The sequence below is a fragment of the Convolutriloba macropyga genome, chromosome 14 (assembly GCF_964194025.1).
Source record: "Convolutriloba macropyga chromosome 14, txConMacr16.3, whole genome shotgun sequence".
NCBI classification, from domain to species: Eukaryota; Metazoa; Xenacoelomorpha; order Acoela; family Convolutidae; genus Convolutriloba; species Convolutriloba macropyga.
In genome coordinates, this window is record NC_134481.1 from 21,938,468 (window position 1) to 21,962,913 (window position 24,446).

A 24,446-nucleotide genomic window follows, 5' to 3' on the forward strand; every position below is an offset into this window, starting at 1 on the left:
TTCGCTTGCTGCATTTACAACCCCCCTAAGCAAAGTAATTACAGATGGCCTGTCGAAAAAATGATAAACCTCATAAAAGACCTGAAAATGTTTGCTGAAGAAGAAAATTGTGAATCAATAATCGTAACAGGAGACATAAATTTCGAACACACTTGTTGGAAAACCTTAAGCTCCCAAAATGAATATGAAATCCAAATTCTTGAAAAATTATCACATCAATTTCCAGGAAGTCCTAAATCAGAAAACACAAAACCAGCTAGATGTGTTACTAACCAATAACCCAAACATTGTCATCACGAAGACCATGAACAATGAATTCAATAAGAGTTTTAAATCTGACCACGACGCTTTTATAACTACCCTACAAATTGAGAAAACGACAACGATTGACACGAAACATAAAAAATACGCATTTAACAAAGTTGTCTGGAAAGACCTTAACTCATACATAGAGAAAAACCCAATTAATCCCTACTGCTACAGCAGCGCAGATCAATTAGTAATTCAATGGTACAAATGGCTATACAAAGTTCTTAGCGAAAATGTCCCAAAAACAACAACGCACAGATCAAACTTAGCTCCTTGGGTAAGCAAAGATTCGTCCCACCTTAAAATAATATCAACCTTAAAACGAAAAACATCAAAGAAATCCACCTTGGCGAGATTAATAAAACTGAAGAAAATGGAAAAACGATTAAGAAATTCCTTGAATGAGGACCAAGCAGAATTCGAAAGTAAAGTCTTTCAAGGTAGACGTTTTTCGGATCTTCAAAAATATTTCAAGTCAAGTCATAAAAGTAGTAGATACCCGGAAACAATGAAGTACAAGGATGTACAAACTAATGAAGATAAGAAAAAGTGTGCGTTTTTCAGTGAATTCTTTTCAAAAGTTTTCCTTAAAACCAATCAAATCAAGAAAAACTCCTTCGATAAACATCAGCACAATAAAATTGAAATACACGAGAGTAAGATCAAAGAAATCCTGTCAAAACTTCAAACAAACAAAGCCTGCGGCCCAGACAGGATAGGAAACACGGTACTAAAAAATCTACCAGCCTTGTCTAAATCCCTTTTTCTGATTTTCAAAACTGCCTTGAACAAAGGCTTTCTTCCATCCTTCCAAAATCAGTGAAGTTGTACCAATATTTAAGGATGAGAATCGGGCACTGATTGAACAATACCGCCCTATTAGTCTCTTATGTAGCGTCTCAAAAGTATTAGAAAAACTAATTTTCGACGAACTATATGGAATTGTCAAAACAAAGCTAGAAGAATCACAACACGGATTTAGAATGCATAGATCAGTAGTAACCCAGATGTTGCTTTTCCTAGACCTGTTGTATAAAGAATTCGACGAAAAAGACAACGAAATTTTTGTACTTTACCTTGACTTCAAAAAAGCGTTCGATACAGTTCCTCACGATCTTCTGATTAACAAAGTGGAGAACCTGGGTGTAGGGGGAAATTTCTTAAAGATTGTAGCCAGTTACCTATCAAATAGAAAACAATACGTGAAAGTTAATGACTCGGAATCTGAAACTGTACCAGTAACCAGTGGTGTCCCCCAAGGATCTCTCATAGGTCCCCTACTTTTCATAATATATATAAACGATCTTCCACAACAAACATCAAAATGCTCTGCGTTTGGATACGCAGATGATTTCAAGCTTGTATCAACAAATCCAGCAAATATACAAAGTGACCTGGAAAAAATCGAAAAATGGTGCCATAACAACAAAATGCAACTCAATGAAAGCAAATGTCACATCCTGCCGATTAAAGTAAACGAAAAAAACTGGCACTCCTTTATACTTAACTCTAAAACTCTCTCAAATAAAAGCGAGCAAAAAGATCTAGGTATAATTATGGCTACTATGTTATCATGGAAAGCGAATATAAAGAAACGTTGTAGCAAAGCCTGGAAAGCGTTTTATTTCCTAAAACGAAACATATCAAACCTTGCATCGCAAACAACAAAACTCAATGCATATGTCGGCTACGTTATACCAGTCATAAGTTATGCCTCACAAGCATGGTTCGCGAATAAGACCGAAAGCAAAGACATCGAGCGCATTCAAAGAAAAGCAACGTCGTGGATAATCAGTAACTGGGAAATTAGTTACAAGCAAAGAGTGACCACACTGAAGTTGCTGCCATTGTCATATTACTTTGAATTGCATGATCTATTAATGCTCATCTCACTGCTTAAAGGATCTTACAATATAAAAATACCCATTAAAACAAACAATAATGAAGGGTTGTTAAGCACACGTCAAAACGAGCTAATAACAATTAATAAAACAAGAACAAGGAAGGCTGATGAAAACTTCTGGAAAAGAACCAGTTATTTACTAAATATAATACGAAAAGTAGGGAACGTCGATCTCGATCAAATTGATGAAATATTTAACAAAAATATACTGGAACTACTTCTTCAAAAGTTATTCGGAAGTCAACTTATGTTCCTGGGCTTTCAACTGCAGCTGTGGACATTGTAACCCGGTGCAGAAGCTCAGCTCAGTCGTTATATGAAGGGTGCAAACCCATGTGGAAAGACCCACAGAAGCCTAAACTCTCTCTCTCTCTCTCTCTCTCTCTCTCTCTCTCTCTCTCTCTGACTTGTTTGGACAACACTAAAATCGCTACTCAAATATGACAATCACGAAAATGTGTGACGAGTAGACCGATATAGGCCATAGCTTTTCATAAAGTATGATATAGGCCGTAGCTTTTCCGCAAAGCAGTAATCTACGAATAATCAACCATTGGCCGTAGAGGGCGAATGTTGCTGATGAAGCTGGTCTTTCGTCTGGTTAAGTTCAATATGGGTCACCAAAAAGCACTACTGTTCTATAACCAAGAAAAACTTTGACCTAAACGCCAGTTAATTGAAACGATTTGTGTGAACAAATTGAAACAATTTGATTGACTTAAAAACCATTTTACTAAAAGAACTTTTTTCTTTTCACAAGGAAATTCTATTATTTATAGTGCACATAACTATACTTCCAAAAAAAATCAGATCTAAACTAGCAGGCCCGCAAAAGCACCACAAAAAAATCATTCAAAAGAATAGGTTTTTTAAAAATCAGATTTTTTTTGCACCACCTTGTACTGGAACCCCTGCCTCTCGTTCACAAGCCATATGTATTATATTACGCTGGGTCTAGGAAATAAACCCCCACGGAAAAAAAACCCCACTTAACTTTAGATAGGAAATAAACCCCCACGGAAATAAACCCCCATTTTAAAATTGAACTTCGGTTGTGATAATTTGTTTGGTTGTGATAGTTTCATATCAACTCCCACGGGCCGCTGACGCATGGCCATGGCCCGCGAGGCATGGCCAAATGCGCAGTTCTTTAATAGTAAAGTGGGGGTTTAATTCCGTGGGGGTTTATTTCCGTGGGGGTTTATTTCCTATCTGAAATGAAGTGGGATTTTTTTTCCGTGGGGATTTCCTTCCGCAACCGCATTACGCTACCGATGTGTTTGGTTTAGTATATAACCCCAAGCACCCGCAGTTTTTTGTACACCCCGTACACAGATATTGAACTTCTACATGATGGCTTAGCTAAACGCAGTTAAAACGGTAAGCTGCATGTCTAATGAGCAAAGATGAGGAGCTTAAACATTCAAGATATATAAGAAAGGCAGGAAAAAAACAGAAAAGACTGAGAAAAAGAAAGAGAAAGAAAGAGAAGAAAGGGAGAGCAAAAATATATATAGATAAAAAACATGACATGAAAGAAGCAGAGAAAACACTGACAAGAAAAGAAAGAATAAGGGAAAAAAGAACAGAAAAGCAAGATAGTAAAGACAGAAAAAAAAGAAATGCAAGAGATGACAGAAATGTAAAAGAAAAGAAAGGGAACCGAAAGAGAGAAACAAAAGATAAAAGAGAGAAAAAAGAACAGAAAGGAAAAAGGAAAGAACGAGAGAAAAGACAGAAAAGAAAGAGAAAAGGCGGGAAAAACCGGAAAAGACAGCCAGAAAGAAGCATAAATGGAAGAGAAAAGACAGAAGAAATAGAGAACAGAAAAGCAGAAAAAAAGAAAAGAGGGAAGAAAGAGGGAAAAGAGAGCAAAGGAAGGAGGAACAGAAAAATAGAAGAGCAAGAGAGAAAAACAGTATATGAAAGAAGGAGAGAAAACAGTGAACAGAAAGCTAGAAAAGAGATAAAAAAAAAGAAAAGAAACGCAAAAGAGTAAAAAAAGACAGAGAGGTATGAGAGAAATGCCTGAGAAAAAACAGAAAGGAAAGAGAGAAATGTAAGCGAGGAAAAAGGCAGAAAAGAGAGACAGAAAAAGAAAGAAACGGAAGAGAAAAGACGGAAGAAATAGAGAACAGAAAGAACAGAAAATACAGCGAGAAAATAAAGAACAAAGGAAAAAAAAGAAAAAAGGAAGAAACAAAAGAACAAAAAACAGAAAAGCGAGAGAAAAGAAAAACAGAAAGAAGATAAAAGCAAGAGATGACAGAAAAACAAAAACGTTTCAGAAACCAAAGAAAAACGGAAAAGAAAAGACAGAAAATAAAAGAAAAAAAGAAAGGTAGAAAAAAAAACAGAAAAGAAAAAGAAGAGAAAAGAGACAGAAAATGAAGAGAGAGGAGAGAAAAAAGACAGAAAATGGAACAAAAATAAAGAAGAGAAAGAGAGAAAAGGAGAGGTAAAAAGACAGAAGAGAGATAGAGAGAAACAAAGAAATTAAAGGGAAAACACAAAAAGACCAATAAAAGAGAAAAGAAACCGAGAAACTAAAAAAGAAACCAAAAAACCGAATTGACCATTGAAAGAAAAAAAACTGCGAAACCAACGAGAAAAGAAAGGCAGAAAAAGAGAGAAAAGCAGATAGAAGGAAAAGAAGACAAAGAAAAAGAAGAGAATGAGAGATACGAAAGAAGGAAGGAAAAAAAGAGCAAAAAAGGAGGAAAAAGAACAGAAAAGAAAGACTAGTGAAGAAAAGAAAGAGAAAAGAACGACCGAAAAAAAGAGAAAGAAAAAAATAGAAAAGGCAGAAAAGAACAAAAGAAAAAAGGGAGAAAACAAAGAGAAGAGAAAGGCAGAAATGAGACAGAAAAGGAAGAGAAAAGCAAGAGAAAAAAGAAAAGCAAAAAGAGAATAGAAAGAAAAGGAGAGGTAAAAAAGACAGGAGAAAGAGACAAAAAATAAACAAGACCAATGAAAGAGAAAATCCGAGAAACCAAAAAAGAAAAAGTAAGACAGAAGAAAAATATGCAAAAAAAGAAAAGAGAGACAGAGAGAGCAAAAAGGAAGAGAGAAAAGAAAGGCAGAAGAAAGCGAACAGAAAAGAGAACAGATAAAAGAAAGCGAAAAGAAAAACAAAAAAGAAAGAGTAAAGAAACAGAACAAAGAGGCAGAAAAGACGAAAAGAAAAAAAACGAACAGAAAGTGAAGAGAAAAGCAGAACCGAAAGAAGGAAAAAAGCAAGAAAAGCAAAAAGAGAAAAGAAAGAGAAAAGTAAGAGAGGGAAGAGGATAGAAAAAGACAGAAAAGAGCGGCCGAACAAATAGAAAAGCAAGAGAAAAGGGGAGAGATAAAAAGACAGAGGAGAGAGAATGGAAAAACAGATAATTGAAAGAGAAAACACAAAAAAGACCAATCAAAGAGGGAAAAGCAAAAAAGGAAAGAAAAGATAAAGAGAAAAGAACAAAAATAAAGAGAAAAGTAGGCAGAAGAAAAAGAGCAGAAAAGAGAATAGAAAAGAAAGAAAAAAGAAAGACGGAAAAGAGGGAAAAGAATTAAAATAGAAAAAGCAGAAAAGAGGAACAGAAAAAAAAGAAAAGAAAGAGAAAAAAGAAAAGAAAGGCAGAAACGAAAGACGGAAAAGAAAAAGCAAGAGATGTAAAAAAAAACAGGAGAGAGAGAGAGATGAGAAAATCAGAGAAATGAAAGAAAACACCAGCACGAAAACACAAGCAATGAAAGAAAACACAAGAGAAAAAGGGAGAGATAAAAAAACAGAGGAGAGAGAATGGAAAAACAGATAATTGAAAGAGAAAACACAAAAAAGACCAATCAAAGAGAGAAAAGCAAAAAAGGAAAGAAAAGATAAAGAGAAAAGAGCTAAAATAAAGAGAAAAGTAGGCAGAAGAAAAAGAGCAGAAAAGAGAATAGAAAAGAAAGAAAAAAGAAAGACGGAAAAGAGGGAAAAGAATTAAAATAGAAAAAGCAGAAAAGAGGAACAGAAAAAAAAAGAAAGAGAAAAAAGAAAAGAAAGGCAGAAACGAAAGACGGAAAAGAAAAAGCAAGAGATGTAAAAAAAAACAGGAGAGAGAGAGAGAGATGAGAAAATCAGAGAAATGAAAGAAAACACAAGCACGACCAATGAAAGAGAAAAAAGAAACTAAAACAGTAAAACAGAAAAAAAAGAGAGAAAAGCAAAACCAAGGAAGAGAAAAGAGAAAGGAGAGAAAGAAGAGATGAAAGAGTGCAAAAGAAAAGAAAATAAAAAAAAGAACAGAAAAAAAGAAGTGAAGAAAAGAAAGAAGAAAAGAAGAAAAAGAACGAAAAAATAGAAAAGGCAGAAAAGAAAAACAGAAAAAAGGGAGAACAAGAGAAGGGAAAAGCAGAAACGAGAGACAGGAAAGAGAAAAGCAAGAGAAAAACAGAAAAAGCAAGAGAAAAACAGAAAAGCAAAGACAGAATAGAAAGAAAAGGAGAAGCAAAAAAGTCAGGAGAGAGAGAGAGAGAGAGAGAGAGAGAAAGAGAGACAGTAAAATTGAAAGACAAAACACAAAAAGGGAAAGAGAAAAAAGAAACCGAGAAACCAAAAGTAAGACCGAGAAGAAAGAGAAGCAAAAAAAGTAGAGGGAGAGAGAGAGAAAAAAGGAAGAGACAAAAGGAAAGCAGAAGAAAACGAATAGAAGAGAAAGAGAACAGAGAAAAGAAAGCGAAAAGAAAAACGAAAGAGAAAGAGTAAAGAAACAAAGAACAGGCAGAAAAGAAGAACAGAAAAAAAGAGAAAAAAAGAAAAGAGAAGAGAAAAGCAAAAACGAAAGACCGAAAAGAAAAAGCAAGAGATGTAAAAAAACAGGAGAGAGAGAGAGAGAGAGATGAGAAAACGGAGAAATGAAAGAAAACACGAAAAAGGACCAATTAAAGCGGAAAAAACAAAAGCCAAACAGAAAGAGAAAAGCAAAACCAAGGAAGAGAAAAGAGAAAGAGAAAAGAGAGAAAGAAGAGACGAAAGGGTGCAAAAAAGAAGAGAAAATGAAGGCAGAAGAAGAACTGAAAAATAGAAGATAAAGGCGATAAAGAACAACAAAAAAAAAATGGAGAAAAGAAAGAGAGAAAAGGAAGAAGAGAAAGACAGAACCACAAAGCAGAAAAGAAAAACAATAGAGAAAAGACAAAAAGACAGAGTGAGAGAGAGAGAGAGAGGGGGAAGGGGCGAACAAGAGAAATGAAAGAGTGAAAACACAAAACACCACCAAAAGAGAAAAATAGCTGGCAGATTACCAGAAAATAGCCTTAATAGCTTCGTAGCTCTGCAGTCTCAAAAAATCAGTAAAAAAACAGACAAAAAACGTCTTTTCACTGAAGGCTGATATGTTATTTTTTGATTAAAAATCTGAACAAGTTTTTGCTGCCTGTATTAGCTGCTCTCAAATAACCTTCATTTAGAGTGACACAAACCCATTTCATCTTCTCTTTGAATTAAATTAAAAAGCCAATTTCAAAGTGAGGAAGTCATATTTGAGAGTGAGGTAAGTCAAGTGTGGCCAAAATTTTAATCACGCAAATGAGCAAAAAAAAATCGCTCCACTAAGAGCGCAAAATGACGTCACGCACGCACTTCAGATGAAACTGCATGAACGAATGATCAAAAAGCAAATTTGAAGTGGTTGTGACGTCATATGGTCGCAAAAACAATCGCGACGACAAAAAAACCAAGAGAAGGCCAATAATAGTCCCAGCTATCGCTGTGCGGCTATTAAAAAGAAACCGAGAAACCAAAAAAAAAGAGACGTAAAAGAAAGAGAGAAAAGCAAAAAAGACAAAAGAAAGAAGAGAAAAGAAATGAACGGGAGCAGAAGAAAGAGAGAAACGGAGAGTAAAAAAGAAACAAAGAAATACAGAAAGAAAGAAAGCAGGCAACAGAAAGACGAAAGGGTGCAAAAAAGAAGAGAAAATGAAGGCAGAAGAGGAACTGAAAAATAGAAGATAAAAGCGAAAAAGAACAACAAAAAAAGAAAAAATAAAGAAAAGAAAGAGAGAAAAGCAAAAAGAGAAAGACAGAACCACAAAGCAGAAAAGAAAAACAATAGAGAAAAGAAATAAAAGACAGAGTGAGAGAGAGAGGGGGGAAGGGCGAACAACAGAAATGAAAGAGTGAAAACAAAAAATACCACCAAAGGAGAAAAATAGCTGGCAGATTACCAGAAAATAGCCACAATAGCTTCGTAGCTCTGCAGTCTCAAAAAATCAGTAAAAAAAGACCAAAAAAACTTCTTTTCACTGAAGGCTGATATGTTATATTTTGATTAAAAATCTGAACAAGTTTTTGCTGCCTGTATTAGCTGCTCTCAAATAACCTTCATTTAGAGTGATACACACCCATTTCATCTTATCTCTTTAAATTAAAAAGCCAAATTCAAAGTGAGGAAGTCATATTTGAGAGTGAGGTAAGTCAAGTGTGGCCAAAATTTTAATCACGCGAATGAACAAAAAAAATCGCTTCACTAAGAGCGCAAAATGACGTCACGCACGCACTTCAGATGAAACTGCATGAACGAATGAACAAAAAGCAAATTTGAAGTGGTTGTGACGTCATATGGTCGCAACAAAAATCGCGACGACAAAAAAACCAATAGAAGGCCAAAAATAGCCCCAGCTATCGCTGTGCGGCTATTAAAAAGAAACCGAGAAACCAAAAAAGAAAAGGGACGTAAAAGAAAGAGAGAAAAGCAAAAAAGACAAAAGAAAAAAGAGAAAAGAAACGAACGGGAGCAAAAAAGAAGAGAGAAACGGAGAGTAAAGAAGAAACAAAGAAATACAGAAAGAAAGAAAGCAGGCGATAGAAAAGAGAAAAAGAAAGGCAGAAGAAAAAGAACAGTAAATAAACACAAGAAAGAAATAAGACAGAAAAGAACGAAAAAAAAGAGCAAAGATCTTCCTAGAGTCAAAACCAAAACCCGAACAAATTCTTCGCAGTCTAACTTCATTTGCTCTAATAAAATTGACAACAAAATTTAGTTTAATTAAACTTCAGTTGTTAGATCTCAGTCTCATAAGAAGTTTAAACAACTGAAGTTTAATTAACCTTATCATTTGTTGCCAGTTTTATTAGTGCAAATGAAGTTAGGCTGCGAAGCATTTGTTCGGGTTTTGCTTTTGACTCTCGGAAGAACTTCTCTCTTTCGTTTCTTTCTTTTCTGTCTTTTTCTCCTTCTTTTGTTTCTTTAATGTTCTTTTTCTTCTGCCTTTCTTTTTCTTTTTCTCTTTCGTTTCTCTCTTTTTTTCTTTCTGTATTTCTTTGTTTCTTTTCAATTTTGTTTCTTTCCTTTTCTCTTTCGTCTTCTTTGCTCCCTTTGTGCCTCTCTTTTCTCCTCTTTCGCTCTGTCTTGTCTCTTTTTTTCTTTTTTCTAGTTTTCTTCACGGTTTTCTTCAAGTAAAGTTTTATTACCGAAACGAAATCGAATATAGAAAATTGTCCATATAAGATTATTTTAATGCCGCAGTGACAACTTTTCGTGTAACGTTTTAAAAATCTCCATAAAATAGATTGATGCGATTCTTCTCATCAGAAGTTAATACGCAAGATGTTTTTGTCAAGTGTGGCCAAAATTTTAATCACGCGAATGAACAAAAAAATCGCTCCACTAAGAGCGCAAAATGACGTCACGCACGCACTTCAGATGAAACTGCATGAACGAATGAACAAAAAGCAAATTTGACGTGGTTGTGACGTCATATGGTCGCAACAAAAATCGCGACGACAAAAAAACCAATAGAAGGCCAAAAATAGCCCCAGCTATCGCTGTGCGGCTATTAAAAAGAAACCGAGAAATCAAAAAAGAAAAGGGACGTAAAAGAAAGAGAGAAAAGCAAAAAAGACAAAAGAAAGAAGAGAAAAGAAACGAACGGGAGCAAAAAAGAAGAAAGAGAGAAACGGAGAGTAAAAAAGGAACAAAGAAATACAGAAAGAAAGAAAGCAGGCGATAGAAAAGAGAAAAAGAAAGGCAGAAGAAAAAGAACAGTAAATAAACACAAGAAAGAAATAAGACAGAAAAGAACGAAAAAAAGAGCAAAGATCTTCCTAGAGTCAGAACCAAAACCCGAACAAATTCTCCGCAGTCTAACTTCATTTGCTCTAATAAAATTGACAACAAAATTTAGTTTAATTAAACTTCAGTTGTTAGATCTCAGTCTCATAAGAAGTTTAAACAACTGAAGTTTAATTAACCTTATCATTTGTTGCCAGTTTTATTAGTGCAAATGAAGTTAGGCTGCGAAGCATTTGTTCGGGTTTTGCTTTTGACTCTCGGAAGAACTTCTCTCTTTCGTTTCTTTCTTTTCTGTCTTTTCTTCTTCTTTTGTTTCTTTACTGTTCTTTTTCTTCTGCCTTTCTTTTTCTTTTTCTCTTTCGTTTCTCTCTTTTTTTCTTTCTGTATTTCTTTGTTTCTTTTCAATTTTGTTTCTTTCCTTTTCTCTTTCGTCTTTTTTGCTCCCTTTGTGCCTCTCTTTTCTCCTCTTTCGCTCTGTCTTGTCTCTTCTTTTCTTTTTTCTAGTTTTCTTCGCGGTTTTCTTCAAGTAAAGTTATATTACCGAAACGAAATCGAATATAGAAAATTGTCCATATAAGATTATTTTAATGCCGCAGTGACAACTTTTCGTGTAACGTTTTAAAAATCTCCATAAAATAGATTGATGCGATTCTTCTCATCAGAAGTTAATACGCAAGATGTTCGTGCGACTGATTGGGTTTTTTTAAATGATCTTTTGCTTCACTTTCAAATTTGATTGAACTCAGTCTCATAAAAGCATTAAACAAAATTGACAAAAGTAAAGCAATATATGATTTAAAAAACCAAATCGATCACGCAAACATTTTCCGTAATAAGTTCCGCTTATAAGAAGCGCATCAATCTATGTTACGGAGAATTTTAAAACTTTACACAAACTACACAAAAGCTTGTTACTGCGGCCTTACTACCTAGCTAACTAAAACCATCTTATACGGACAATTTTCTATCTTCGATTTCATTTCAGTAATGGACTTTTACTTAGAGAATCTTTATTTTGTCAACACCAGTGATGCATCAGCACATATCATTCAAGGACTATTTTCGTGTAATAAATGGATTCAGTTTATATTAGCAGTTTTTCAGTCATTGACCTACTTTTGCATCCGAAGTTATTTGGTCGTTGACCCTTTTGGCACACGCAGCTTTTCGGTTATTGGCAGTTTTTCGGTCAATGACCTATTTTTGCATCCGAAGTTATTTGGTCGTTGACCCTTCTGGCACACGCAGCTTTTCGGTCAATGACCTATTTTTGAATCCACGCCTATTCAGTCATTGACCTTTATGGCATAGATAGCTTTCTGGTCATTGACTATTATGGCAACAGCAGCTTTTCGGCCATTGACCTTTATCAAAATGTATACAAGACGCTTTGCTGCATCTTTAAGAGGCCTTAAAACATTTGAAGATTAAGAGCTTAAACACGGTGGTATAGGTTTTCGAATTACGTTTAATATATAGAAATAGATATATAGTCACAGGAGGAAAGACATGGAGCAAAAAAAAAATGTGTGCAAAAAGGAGCGAAGTGGAAAAAAAGGAGAAACGCATGCGACGTTAATTGACTAAAGTCCCGATAAAATACGCGCCTCACCTGCTCCTTAGCTCAACTCATTGCGCTTCCGCTTCTCAACCCCTAGACCCAGGTTCAAACCCGACTGTTGTCAGTCGCTTTCTCAGAAAACCATGTTAAAGGGCCGTCAAAACATGTGAAGATAGGCTCTTAAACATGGTGTTCAGTGGCTCTCTGTCGACGTTGAATTTATATATAGATTACAGCATATCCTCTGGTCCCGAAAATCACATGCCTGCAGATGAGCCATTCGATCAAAGTACCAACGACATCGGAAGGCGCAACGCCATTAAGGTCGCAGCAAAGTTCCTTAATCCAAACAGTGAGATAGTAATCCATATGTTAGTTTCTACCACAACCAAACCCAATAAGTGGCCTCGGAAGGCGTCTGCTTATTGGATCTACGGTTCCATGGCGCGTATTTTATCCAATTTGACCAAAATGTTCTGCCAGCCGACTGCATGTGGGAGTATGGTTTGCGGTTGTTGAAGTCGTCTGTACAAACAATTGTCGAAATTCACATCTTAATCAAAGAACGTTTGATCTTTCGGAGAAGTCAGGGAAAAACTCCACGTGAAAATGTAGTGCTCAGTCATTTTTGAGGTGCGGCGTACAGAGGATGGTTAACAAATCCATGGTATGGCGCAGTAGAGGCCTACAGAGTTTTTACTTGACAAATCTTTTGGACAAGCTCAGCCGCAAAGCCGATGGATTTCTAGTTCCCCCCATATTTCTGGATCATTCTACACACCGATAAAGTTAGTGTATCTGTACGTGACGCAATCTCGAAAAGCAAGTGGTAGTTTTTACGGGTGTAACTATACCAACAAGGACAGCGTACCTTTTACCAGGTTAGAGGAACTACATATTTTTCAGTGTTACGTCGATCAGATTCTAACAAAGAATGGCCGTAAATGACCAAGAGAAAAGCCCAAGCACGTGCCAGTACCCTACTTATGAAGCATCATATCAGTGGATTAGTTGGGTTGGGGAGACAAGTAAATTTGATCACCCAGCCTTAGTACATTGCTTGAGGATATAGTGAAGGTGAAAAACCGAGATCGAAAAGATTTAATTAACTCTTCGATCTTTTCAATCATTGCTTTTTCAGGAAAATCCACTGAGTGAAGATAAACGGCCGTGTAGAGTTTCTTGAAATCCTCAAACGAGGCTCCAGAGAACTACTGATGATTGTCGCGACAGTAACGAATCACTTAATATCCAAACTAAGAGCAAGGGAAAGGCAACGTGCGAAAAATCTCTCATCGGCAACGAAGTATTCCGAAAAGAGGACGGGCAAGTAGACATCCTGTCAGAGTATTATCTAATTGTCCTCAAAGCATTACATAAAAGCATCAATGACGGCTAAATGTGGATAAGTCTCTCAAGTCACGAGCATTATTATATCCGGGCCTACGTTTACACTTTGATTTATCAGTGAAAGGAAAAGATAGGTAGAATTTTCTTTGGTTTCCCCAGCAAGTTCAACCACCCTAGTAACATCAACATCCTCGACATTTATAACCCTATCAGTTCTATGAATATAACCAATTGTCAAATCAACAACAATACTGATATGGCCACGTTTTACGCTGCTCATGCAGCGGTTAAATTCGTCTGATCATTTATCAATTCAACTCCGGTCACTAACTTTCACCAATTCCTTGCGAAAAACAGAAGTCCGTTTTAATTGATACATTCTATGGTAAGTTTAACTTGAAATTAGGTTTTGCTCACCTTTTTTGGTAATTTAGACACAAGTCGATTTACAAACTATTGTCTTTTACTTAAATAGCGCATAGCTATATTTCTCAGAAATAAAAGGTTTTATTTAAAATCAGTAAACGAAGAGACTAACGATCGACGAATTGCTCTCAAACGACTGGCGACTCAATAAATATAGGCTAATGATAGGCTAAAGATACTTTTATGATGCAGTCTGACTCTGGCGTGGTTCGAACCCGCGAACACATGAATGCGATTTCTGATCAACAACCAATAAGCTACACGGTCAATGAACGGTCCTCTCTACACGGTCAATGACAGTTGGGTTTCATTTTAGCAACAGACTTAATTTCTGAAAAATGCTTGCAATTGAAATCAATCAGGTAAAAAAAACAAAAGTCAAGAGTAAAAGAGTCACTCGAGAAGTGAAATCAAAATAATGTTCGAAAACGGTCAAATTTTGCATCAAAAAAGAGATACACGTTTACAATAATTGATTCAAACTGCTTTCGATAGCAACTAACAACCAGGCGACATTACTTTTACGGTATCAAAACAATGAGGCCAACAAGGGTTACCTTGCTTTACCGAGATTCCCTGTTCCCAGCATGGTTTTAGAGCAATTCAGTACCGAATACGGAAATGAAAACCTTAATCACTGATTCATTATTATCACACGGATTGCAGCGAAGTGAGTCATCTTGAACCACCAAAAACCCATTAAATCAGTTAATAGCCGTATCCAGAGACGGCAAAATCTGTTCAATAAGGGTTGCTTCGATTGTGCTGAAATTCAAGTTAAAAATTATAATTAACAAAAAGGTTTCGAATATTGATCGCTGTTTAAGCAACTATTTGCGTATTTAAAAACTTGAACCAAAAATGTAAAAGCAAGTAGCAATGACGAGCAATCCTTGCATATTGAGGAGACAGTGTGGTTAATTAAACTTGGTAAGAAATGCGCACCAAAAAAGTAAACGATAGTTGAAATGAAACAGACTGAAAAAAGTGGAGCCTAACGTAATAAACTTTGCAACATAAAATTTTTTTGCAAAACTAAAATTAAGCATAAAAAATAGTTTTGTAAAAGCAGTTACCAGTGACGTCCAATTCTTGCATATTCAGGGGGCAGTGGCATTAGACACATTATGAAGATATCGAAACACGCCTGCAGCATATCCGTCAACCATCCATCGCTAATCTCAGTCTTCAACACTTCCATATAGTTACCAATCGAGTCATTCTGCTGCACAAACACACACTGGAACCAATGAACAACTCCTGCTATCAACCGTCCAAGATACTCTGGCTTCGGTTTCTGGCCAGAGAAATAGGACGCGTTCTGTCCAGAACTCTCTGCTTTACTCTGTTGGCAGCCCGGTTGTTTGCCCGCAGTACCTGGAGCGTTGTTGTGTTTATACGGACTTGCACATACTGAATTAATGAGCCAAATAGCCGATCTAGGTAGCAGGCGTCTATCTTTGTATGCCACAACACCGCCCTCGTTTAAATTAGCAGGCGCAGCTGACGGGTCGTGGACACTCGAGGCGAGTAGCTGGTCCGCATTGAGGCTGAGTTGGTTTGGGTTTTGCTCTTTTTGTTTGTTAGTTTTCGAAGATGCTTGAGTTAGACTGTACTCAGCTTCTTCCAGTAACCTAAACACCAAGCATGAATATAATCTTTCATACTAGAATGAATATATATAAATGCCTCGTCGATTCTTCTTGCGCCAATGTTGAGTTTATTCGAGGAAACTGTTTTAAAAGAGTACCTTGTTCTTTGGTACGATATGCACATGGGGACGTATCTGATGGAAGAGTAAGCAATTAGGGTTGTCTAAAGGCGAGAACAAAAATAGTGCTCTGACTTTAAGTCTTCCTAAAGCTGAAAAAGGGCCGTATCACAGACCAGAAATGGCAAAATATTAGAAAATCGATAAAAGAAGTGCGTCGTCATGGCTCTTCACAAACTGACAAAACGGTGCAGACCTATTAAATAGACGAAACCTAGCATGAAAACTCAGAGCCTAGCAGTCCTTTCGAGCGCCAGAGGGCTGCTGCAAGCTTTCTTTAAGATTCTTAGACTAGCTGTCGTTTTATTTATTGCAATATCATTCAAAACTGCTGCTCAGTTAGATTTCTGCTCAGTTAGATTTTAAAAATCTATTTTGCAGTGCTTTATAGAGCCAACTGAGCGGTTCTTCATATAGCAGAACGGTTGTAGTAACAACTGAAATGACGATATTTTATTGCATGAAACTATTTTATTGCATGTATTTTTTCAATCAACCAATCAAAAGCTGGAAGCTTGACACTAGCCCTCCCTGACTTTTTCAAAAAGACAATTCAATTTTCTTCTCTCTTTCTGAATGTTAACTAACTTGATGATGGCTTCTGTTATGAGATGTTGTCCCTCAGTGTCTGCGTTGTTGTATGGTGATGGCAACTGACTCTGGATGCGGTGCTGGAGTCCCAGACAGAAATGCTGTGCTGCGTGGCACTCCTGACACAGCCTCACTGGCTTATTAGAGTCACACATAGACATGCACTCGTGTGAGAAACAGATACACACTGGCTTCATCTTCGAACTGCAATTCTGAAAGAAATCTTCAACTCATCAAATCCCATCAACAAGATTGTTCCTGCTTCCCTTTAGCGATACAACATTACAAGATCTTGTTGAGACAAGATTCGATCTATAAGCCAGTTGCCACAAGAGCGTTGTAAATCCATCACAAAAACCCTTCAATTAGAAAAGCATGAACTCAGTTGAACTTGTCTCCTTCAATTAAAGTAGGCAGAAGTCTCTAAAAGTGAGGAAAGACATTTTTGAGATTGAGGTAAAACTACGAATGAAAATACGACTAAGAGTGGAAAATGACGCCATGCACGCAATTCAGTCCAAACTGCATGAATGAATGAATGTACAAAGCGGATTCGAGCGAGCATGACTTCATATGGTGATAACGAATATAGCCAACGAAGAAAAAACCGGAAGAAATAAGTAAACCACTCGAAGCGTCAGTAGTGATGTGTCTTTCTGGGCAAACTACGGGGGGGGGGGGACATAAGTGTCTTCCCGTGAACACTACGGGGGGGGGGGGACACAAGTGTCTTCCTGGGCAAACTACAGGGTGGGACACTTTGAAATTCTTTCTCCTTATTTCCCCTGCCATGCATGAAACTAATCTTAGGAAACCATTTTCCCTCCACTTGCGTGACTGGTTTGCCGCTTTGGGCTTGAAACCATTTTAACTACCACCGCTTTGAAAGTGAATTCGTCATATGTCTGCGCCAGGGTACTTTAATCTTGTTTTGGTCTGGGCCCATTTCAACATTTTACCCACAGTTATACAGAACCTACACACCCAATACCAGAATACGAATTCCAAATGCCACCAAGGCGAAAACGTTTCTTGTTGGACTGCTTTCTGTGTCGCTCCAAATTTTTAAATTCTAAAGATCTTTTTACTCATTTTGAAGAAATACACGCCAACAATTTTAGATATCAATGTGAAAACTGCAATCAGAAAATTTGGCGTTTAATTGACACACGATACCACCAGTGTGAAAATTCAGCAGTTATTGCGCCCCCTCCAATTATCCAAAACCCTGTTTTAAGGTGTAAAATTTGTTTCAAAGTTTTTACCCAGCAAAATGGTTTGACTAACCATGTTAAAAGTCATTCCCCCATGGAAATTATTCTTAGTCGTCGTGGAATCCCGATAAAACGGCGTTAGAGAAACCTTTTATTTGTCTTCTTTTTATAAAAGTTTCAATTTTTACATTAATTTGTATTTAGTTTATATGAATGCTTTTATAATTTATCCATGCACTTCAACTACAACTAAATGTAAGTTATCAGTTATCTTCACTGCTTGAATTGTATAATACTAGACGTCTGCGTTTTGGTGTTGGTTCTATTATAAGACTATTACTTGAAGATAAATCAGACATATCACTATTATTGCTTGCTTCGCATTCAACTGCTTCCAATTCTAGAAAAGAATTGTCAAGGGCTGGCGGGGAAATTGCGTAGGGTTCATTCCAGTCAACAATATCTTGATCAAGCTCACTTTCTGAATAATCGGGCTGATTGAATCCTGGATCGGGGGGAGAAAAGCTATTGTTTTCAGATATCACATTTTCCGGGGTTGGTTGTGAAATTGAATCCAAGTCGCTTTCGTTTTCTGACTCCCAATCCCAATCATTTAATATAACATTGTGAAATGCAAATTCTCTAATATTTTTATGTCCAAATGGTAGGGAGTTTATTGGGTCAAGGTAAAACCGCTTGTCACAGTAGGCCGAAAGCGCAACTCTGTTTTGTTCCAGTGTCATCAACTCATGTTTCTCTGATTTGATGGTCACATTTTTGACGCGGACAATTTCCCCGCTGTCCAATACTCTCTTGAAGACCTCGTGCTTTAGTTGCTTTTGCCCCTCATGTGTTACTCCCTTTGCACTTTTCTTCTGACAGTCTGAAAGAACATTACAATCAATCCATTTTCTATTTTAATCTATGTGCTTTCCTAATCTAGGTTTCAATGTTCCTGTTATATTAAAAAGACGCTTCCATGAATTTGGTTAGTTTCAAAACTGGAATTTGTTTTAATAAAATATAATGTTACACATACCCTTCGTTTGTATTGAATACATTTTGGGTTTCAAGCCACAGAACTCTTCCATTACCACCCCTGCCAGTTCGTCTTTGAATTTGAGAGTTACCATGTGATTTTCTGTGTTGTACAATGCGTTATCAGAAGGGTAGTTGGAGAAATCGAATTCTGTGTTGACTTCTGCTCGTGCTAGCTCCTCATACAAGTCATCACAATCAACAGCATAGGTAAGTGAGTCCGTATCAGAGTATAAAAGTTCACACTTAAACCACTGTTTCATATTCTCGTAGTGAAATCGAAACATGAATGCTTTTGAAAGATCCAGAATTGAAGCACCAACTATTGTAGGTTTCACCCAGTTTATTTTCGTTTTTCTTGTAGTCACGACTGCCATGTTTTCATCAAAAATTTTAAAGGATTTCATGTTAAACTTATCTGTGTGGTTGAGGAGAGCTCGTTCATCTCGGACCAGGAAAGCGTTAACTCGATTTCGCATGCTTTCACAACACTTTCCAAAAGCAGAGTTGTTCATGAGTTTGAAGAAGTTTTCAGCAATTTTGCTGGTTGCTGCTTGCCGCAATCTTGTGTTCAGTTCGATATACTTTGCCATCCACTTTGATTGTCTGAACTTGAGCACCTTGTGCAGTTTTGAAACTTTAAGGCCGTTTCGTTCATAAATCTTCAACGTTACATAGTGTAGTGTATAATCCTTCTTATCATAGAGTGTTTGAAGCAGTTTGTTGCACTTTGAAACTTTTGGGAGATGATATTCTTCCAAAAGGTCCAACTGGTAACTACTCAACCACATGCTGTCTACAGGTTCTCGGGTGGGTGCCATTGGAAAATCTTGGTGAGCATCGTGAATTGAGTCGGGGTAGTCCAAGTCGACGCAGACGATATATCCAAATTCAGCGTCGTCTGGAGTTTGCAAAATTTGTTCAATCGTCACTTTTGTGTCCGTCTGGAAGGAATTGAGTGGCAAGCAGAAATCCTTCATGATCCCACCATAGAGGTTATTAGCGTCTATGGTGAGACCATATGTTGATTTTTGCGTGTCATCAAAACGTTCCAGATATTTGTTGTTTGGCGTGAACAGTCTTTTTGTGTATACCGAGGACATACCCCCTCGCAACAATTCTTCTGCTATATCAAGATGGTTGCGATCTGTGAGAAGTTCCAGGTCGGGTTGACATATCTTCAGAAAGGCATCGCCCGCTAAGTGTGGTGCTGATAGATATTGAGCACAGTCCAAGCTGTACGAGTCCAGACAGACTGCTCGTAGCCGCTCAAACCAGCAGGCGAGCTGTAGGGTGTCGACTGTCAAGTACAGATCGTGATATTCACCCATGTTTCTACAATCAAATTTTTCGAAGATCAGCTTTGCTTTTTCGTAGTCAGCTTCGGTTATTGTCACTTTTCCTGATTTGAGTTTGTTGACCCAGCACTTCTTAGGCGGCAATTTTTTTAGCTTGAATTTTCTGAAGGTGTCCATGTAGGAGTAGGGGTAGAATCCTTTACCGTGCAGTAGTTTCACATCATTTTGGTCACAGTATTCGAAATGGTTATCGAGTATATCGAAACTGTCTTCAGGCAAAGACTGAACTAGTTTATCTAAAGACGATTGCATGAAGCGAAGAGAATCGATAAAGCGAAGTTCTTCGTATATGGGTATGACGTTTTGATTTTTGTTCACAATATCTTTGATCCAAACTTTAAAGCTAAAACTGATATAATTCTCATCAGTTTGAGGTATTATTGAAAATTTATTGTTAAGGTTGCAGTGATGTAGACTCTTTACAACATGATGCAAGTCATATCCTGACAAGTTGTGTGCGATTATGGGGACGAAGCTCTGTGTTCTGCGCTGTAGGTTACACTTTGAGTGAGCCCACCCAAGAAACTGATTTGAGAAATGGCAGTGATCCAAGACTTTTTCGTTGTCCGCAGAAAAACTAGTTTCGCATATCCAACAGTGAGTCGCAAGCTCTTTTGCTTGTCCAACTGCTCCTGTGAAGTACCTGTGTTTTTGCTTTTTCTCGTAGATATCTTTTGCCAGTGTCTCCATTTGCTTCACAAAGACTTGCATGCAATCTTCACCTCTGTACAGATGGAAGAACTCCAAATTTGGACTTCCATGTGAAATGGCTACATAACAGTAACCGCTCGGAATGTGTTTGTCCAACACACGAGTCCCTGAAGTCTGTGGGTTTTGTTCAACTGATGATACCGGAACAATGATTGACTCCAGGTCAAAATAGACAACCAGTGGAAGAGCTGTTTTTGCTTGAAATTTTTTGAAAGCGAGACTGTTGCTGTCCGGCTCAGGTAGCAGAACTTGACAAGTTTCGAAGTGATAGCAAAGTTTTTCGTGTTTTTGAAGCGTTTCGTTGTTCGAGCAAACATGAAAACAGTTGCGACAGATTTTTGCGCGTGCATCAATCTGTCGCCCTTGCACTTTTCGAACTAAGTTTACCAGGTCCGTTATCAGCACGTAGTGATAACGTTCACCATCAGTTATCAGTAGGAGATCAACGACAAAATCAGAGTTGTGCTTTGAAATTCGGAAAGGATACAAACTTTTCTTTTCGTATCGAAAAACGTTCACTTTTACTTCATTACATCTTTCAAACGCGCTTATTTTGTCAATTGGCATCGGCATCGGGAAATCTCCTACTGCTTGATGAGTTAAAGGGTTTGAGCGAGCGTATGTTGCGGGGTTTGTTTTTTTGCTGTACCGATCCCCAGGTTGCGTGAGGGGGCAACCTTTCCCCTGCAAATGGTAGGCAGCCGTGAAACAATACAAGAAACAGTTTGGATCGTTAAAGTTTCGGATATTGAGCAGACATTTTAGAGCGCTAAGTTCAGTTGGAAGTGCTATATAGGTTGATCCCCGAATAGGGTTGAATTTTGCAAATCGAATTTCGAGTTTTTCTACCTTTTCAATAATCCAACCACTTCCACTTGTGGCATACATTGAAACCACGTTGACAATATGCTGCACGGACTCAAAGAACTGCTCTTCGGAGAGAGCATCCGTGTACACAATTTGCATTTCAGCGTTAGCGTAAATTGTTACGTGTTTTTCTTCTTCATTAATCCCCTTAGTGAGTGTAATGCTTAGAGAAAGTTGAATTTTCTGAGGACCTTCGAGGGTCTTTTGACGTATAAGTTCATTGATGTGATACCTCGAAGAGTTCATGAAAGACAAAACGTCAGTGTGATCATTACCTTCAATCTCGTAGATCTCCAGAGCACCTCGAATTGCCGACTGTACTGGTACTGCTTGATTATTGCTTTGGCCTCTGTTCCAAACAGGCAATCCGTGAGCATTCTTCCGATGTTGATGAAAGTTACTCTGGTTGTTGAAAACCAGAGTGCAGTAGGCACACTGATTTTGGACTTCTCCACCGTGCTCCCGTCGGGTGTGTTGGTTCACTATCAGGATGTTGTGAGTCTCAAAACCACAAGTGCTACACTCCAAGGCTGGGAATTCCGGTTGAACTCCATGAACGCGCTGTTTGTGTCTTCGAAGGCTTCTTTTGTCGGCCAGTTCCTTTGCGCAAATTTCACACGGTTGGGTCATTTTTGAGTTTTTTCAATTTTTTTCTTTCGAAAATTCAACTGACTGCTTTACTGAGAAAACGACTGAGCAAATGAAGTCAAATTGTAACAACAGTTAACTGGTACAATTAGAGGGAGTGTTAGTTGGTTGAAAGTTGTGTTCTACACGAGAAAAATTTCCCTATAAGGGTGTGCTTGCACTTTGACACTATTTGCCAGGTTTGGAACGCAAATCTTGGTAGGAGTGTAGGTCAAATTTAACCCATGTTAACTTTTGACCAATAAGCGGTGTGTTCATGTTTCAGAACTACTCATTTCCATTATTTCCATGCAAGGTAAAAGTTTATTGTGTAATTTTAGTTATATCTGTTATCTACCACAACTGAAACATAGCTAACGCAGTATACTTACAATATACTCTTTTCTGTCGGGAAACAGTTCAAGTGTTCAAAATACTCTTCTACAAAAGTTGTTTTAGACTTTCTCTACTCTTCGAGGGTTGTATCGAAATTCCGTTCTATTTTCAACCTTATTATCAGTTTTCACTTTTAGGTTTCTGGAATACTTGGCAGTATTCTTATACCATTGACTAAAATTGTTCTAAACTGCTATTATCAGCGTGTTTCATGTGAACATAAAGTAATTCCATGAAAGACACTCTATCTTATCATTGTGCAAAAGTAAATTGTAGCTATATATAAGACAAAGATAGGTCGAAAGCAATTGAAATTAAGGATTTGATATTTACCACTGGTACTGATAACACATTTACCAAATGTCATTTGGTGAAAACCATAAATGTGGCTGTGGAATAACTAAATGCATTCTATTTACAGAAAATGAACTTCTTTAGAAGCTTAAAAACCTTTTTCTACTATATGATGAATAAAATAAAAGTTTTTTTGTAACTACTTAAGTAGAGAGATTTTTGCACTTTTACAGAATTCCTACATATGAAAATTGACTTTTTACCATTTAAAAACCTTTTTTTACCCTATGGTTAGTAAAATAAAAGTTTTTTGTAACAACTTAAGTAGTGAGATTTTTGCACTTTTACAGAATTCCTACATATGAAATTTGACTTTTTACCATTTAAAAACCTTTTTTTACCCTATGATTAGTAAAATAAAAGTTTTTTGTAACAACCTAAGTAGTGAGATTTTTGCACTTTTACAGAATTCCTACATATGAAAATTGACTTTTTACCATTTAAAAATCTTTTTTTACCCTATGGTTAGTAAAATAAAAGTTTTTTGTAACTACTTAAGTAGTGAGATTTTTGCACTTTTACAGAATTCCTACATATGAAAATTGACTTTTTACCATTTAAAAACCTTTTTTTACCCTATGGTTAGTAAAATAAAAGTTTTTTGTAAATACTTAAGTAGTGAGATTTTTGCACTTTTACAGAATTCCTACATATGAAAATTGACTTTTTACCATTTAAAAACCTTTTTTTTACCCTATGGTTAGTAAAATAAAAGTTTTTTGTAACAACCTAAGTAGTGAGATTTTTGCACTTTTACAGAATTCCTACATATGAAAATTGACTTTTTACCATTTAAAAACCTTTTCTTACCCTATGGTTAGTAAAATAAAAGTTTTTTGTAACTACTTAAGTAGTGAGATTTTTGCACTTTTACAGAATTCCTTCATATGAAAATTGACTTTTTACTGTTTCAAAAACTTTCATTCTTCAATATGTGTTTTAAACAGAACTTTACTTGCTTGCTGTGTTTTTATGTTTTAACATATGAGATTTTCTTCCAACGTTCACTAAGTAACAATTTGACGGAATACTTTTTGATTCTGCCTTCTCTTTCGCGTTTTATTCTCTAAACAAAAAAGAGATATTATGATGTTCAATTAAAATTAGAAATGCAAATTGATATTTTTTTACATTTTCACACCAAAAAATATTAAACCACACAATTTATTTAGAGGTTCATAGAAATGGTGACAGTTTCAAAAAGTTTCAGTTTTCCGAGTTCAGGTTAGTCCTCAAATATATCCATAAGTGGTGTTCGATTGGCACGTTTTTTCTGTGGAGCATTGCATACTTTGGGAGTCTCTGAATTCAAGGGTGTTGTGTTGGTTGAGGTTCTGTACGTTTCGAAGGATACTGTAGCATTCTCTGCACTCTGCGTTGGTGTCACAAAAGTTGTCTCTGAAAGAAGAGAACTATCGAAGTTCGGTTCGAACTGCTCGGTTGACCCCATATTCCAAGACAATTTGTCTATGATTGAAGCGATGACTGTTTTTCGTTTTGTGTCTGTTGTTTCCGGCGTAACAATGGGGCTTGGGTCGTTCGTTGCCGGTGATCCAATTGGTGAAGTAGCTGGTGAAGTTGGCGAAGGTTGAATTCCCCAAAGTTGAGCCAGTTCTTCAATTGCCTGGAATTGGCCGAGTTGATTCTCAAAAATAGGCACACAGTCACAATCGTATCGGTACAAAAGTCTCTTTGTGTCTGGAGAAAGTGTTTCAATGTCATAGGGGAAAAGTAGGGGCATTTTCCGAGGAACACTGTATCCTCCAGCTGTTAGCACAGTTTTCGTGCCATTGTCTTCTGTAGATACGTATTTATCTGGTAGTGTTGCAACAAAATTCACGAACATTTTTGGTATGATGCAATGTTCAATTGATCTCCAACAGCCTTTTTCGCTATTTTTCTTCTGCTGTATAAAAACTATGTAGTTTTCG

At 36.8% G+C, this 24,446-nt stretch overlaps 2 protein-coding genes across 6 annotated transcripts in view; one reads left to right on the forward strand and one right to left on the reverse strand.

Annotated features, from left to right (window-relative positions):
• The window catches only part of LOC142353171 (protein unc-79 homolog), a 179,853-nt gene that overhangs the window by 139,382 nt on the left and 16,025 nt on the right, over window positions 1-24,446 (reverse strand). For all 5 annotated transcript variants that reach the window (XM_075405385.1, XM_075405384.1, XM_075405383.1 and 2 more), the window contains exons 4-5: window positions 15,948-16,162; window positions 14,665-15,222 (exon numbers count right to left, since the gene is read on the reverse strand). In XM_075405385.1, the coding sequence (XP_075261500.1) occupies window positions 14,665-15,222; window positions 15,948-16,162 (773 nt within the window). The remainder of the gene's footprint in view (window positions 1-14,664; window positions 15,223-15,947; window positions 16,163-24,446) is intronic.
• Window positions 1-24,446, forward strand: part of LOC142353172 (uncharacterized) — a 393,253-nt gene that overhangs the window by 32,083 nt on the left and 336,724 nt on the right. The gene's annotated exons all lie outside the window — the stretch shown is intronic.